This window comes from Salvia splendens, chromosome 10 (genome assembly GCF_004379255.2).
Source record: "Salvia splendens isolate huo1 chromosome 10, SspV2, whole genome shotgun sequence".
NCBI lineage: Eukaryota > Viridiplantae > Streptophyta > Magnoliopsida > Lamiales > Lamiaceae > Salvia > Salvia splendens.
In genome coordinates this window covers 19,278,810-19,280,366 of record NC_056041.1, presented here as the reverse complement: position 1 = coordinate 19,280,366, position 1,557 = coordinate 19,278,810, and the positions used below count along the sequence as shown (strand labels likewise).

The window sequence follows — 1,557 nt, the reverse complement described above, 5'->3', positions numbered from 1 at the left end:
CGGAGACAGATAGAATATAACAAACAAAGTAGGAAGGTCAATAGTCACTCCACGTCCTGACAAACCAAAAATAGTGAAGCTTCTTTTACTAGGCTTGATTTGGGTGTGAATAATTATGATGTGTGGCCCGTAAATATTATACAATATTTTAATTAACAATAGTATCGCATTCATTATATATTCATCACTTGCCTCAAATCCACACCATCCATTCCATCATCATTCACATCACCTATGTATACCACCAATTATAACAAAAAGATAACAAAATCTTCAATCCTCCAAAATTGATATATATAGACGTAGCCCTCAGTTAAGCATCGTGCAGCTGGGTTCTTTTCGTTGATACACATCCAAATTAGGAAGCCTAAATAAATTTGTCACACCATTAATTAATCAATTTTCGTTCCCTCTAAAAATGGAATGCATGGGTGATGATCAAAACGCCAACAACAAAAAGACAAAGGCACCCGGGCGGCATTCCGCCTACCGCGGCGTCCGGTGCCGGAGCAGGAAATGGGTGTCGGAGATTCGGGAGCCGGGGAAAGCCACGCGGATATGGCTGGGGACGTACGCCACCGCCGAGATGGCCGCGGTGGCCTATGACGTGGCAGCGCTGGCGCTCAAAGGCCCCGAAGCTGCCATAAACTTCCCGGCCTTCGCCGCGTCGTGCTCTCCGCCGGCTTCCCTCTCCGCGGCCGACATTCGCGCAGCGGTGTCCAATGCTGCGGCGGCTGTGGGTCCGCCGGGCATACAGCTGCCTGAGCAGGAGGAGGAGTCTTCGTCGTGCGCTGAATTTATTGATGAGGAAGCGCTGTTCAACATGCCGAAGCTGCTGGTGGACATGGCCGAGGGCATGCTGATTAGCCCCCCGCGGCCGAAAAATGACGGCGGGGGGCTCGCCGGAGAATTACTCGGTGGAAGAGAGGCTTTGGAGTTATCCTTCTTTCTGAATCGGAGTAATAATAATATACGTGTACACTAAAATAAGCAGCAGGTTTGAGTTATGTATATGCTCTTGTGTTTAGTTATCGTGGCAAAAATTATTAGCTTTGATTAATTGCATGTATAATTAATCATCTAATTTTCATATCTTGACATTATAACGCTTGTGATGATATTCAATATTGATATGTTGATCTCGCTATCATATAGTTGTAATTATCAATTTTTTGATTTTTAGTATATAGTAGAGGCATTTTATTTTGAACACTCGTTTTGTGACTCTTCTCTATATTATTGTCTTTCTTATATTACTTTCTCTTCTCTTTAACTATCTATTACTCCATCTGTCCTAGGGGTGGGTAGGTACGGTATACCTTACCGAAACCACCATACCGTATACCTTACCGTAAATTCGGTATGCGAAAAAATCATACCTTTATCTTACCAAAATTTACGGTATACCTTATTTTCAGTATGGAGAATTTTCATACCGATATCGTACCTCATTATCGGTATGCCGTACCAAAGTTCGGTATACCATACTTTTGCGGTATACCTTACTTTCAATATCAATGAAAATTGAATATTTGAGTTTTTAGAATACTATTTATA

At 42.5% G+C, this 1,557-nt stretch overlaps 1 protein-coding gene across 1 annotated transcript; it reads left to right on the top strand.

The window, feature by feature from the left end:
• Window positions 1–229: 229 nt before the first annotated feature.
• On the top strand, window positions 230–1,073 carry LOC121751385 (ethylene-responsive transcription factor ERF025-like). The gene has a single exon (XM_042146122.1). The coding sequence runs from the start codon at window positions 419–421 to the stop codon at window positions 983–985; it is 567 nt and encodes a 188-aa protein (XP_042002056.1). The 5' UTR covers window positions 230–418; the 3' UTR covers window positions 986–1,073.
• Window positions 1,074–1,557: the final 484 nt, after the last annotated feature.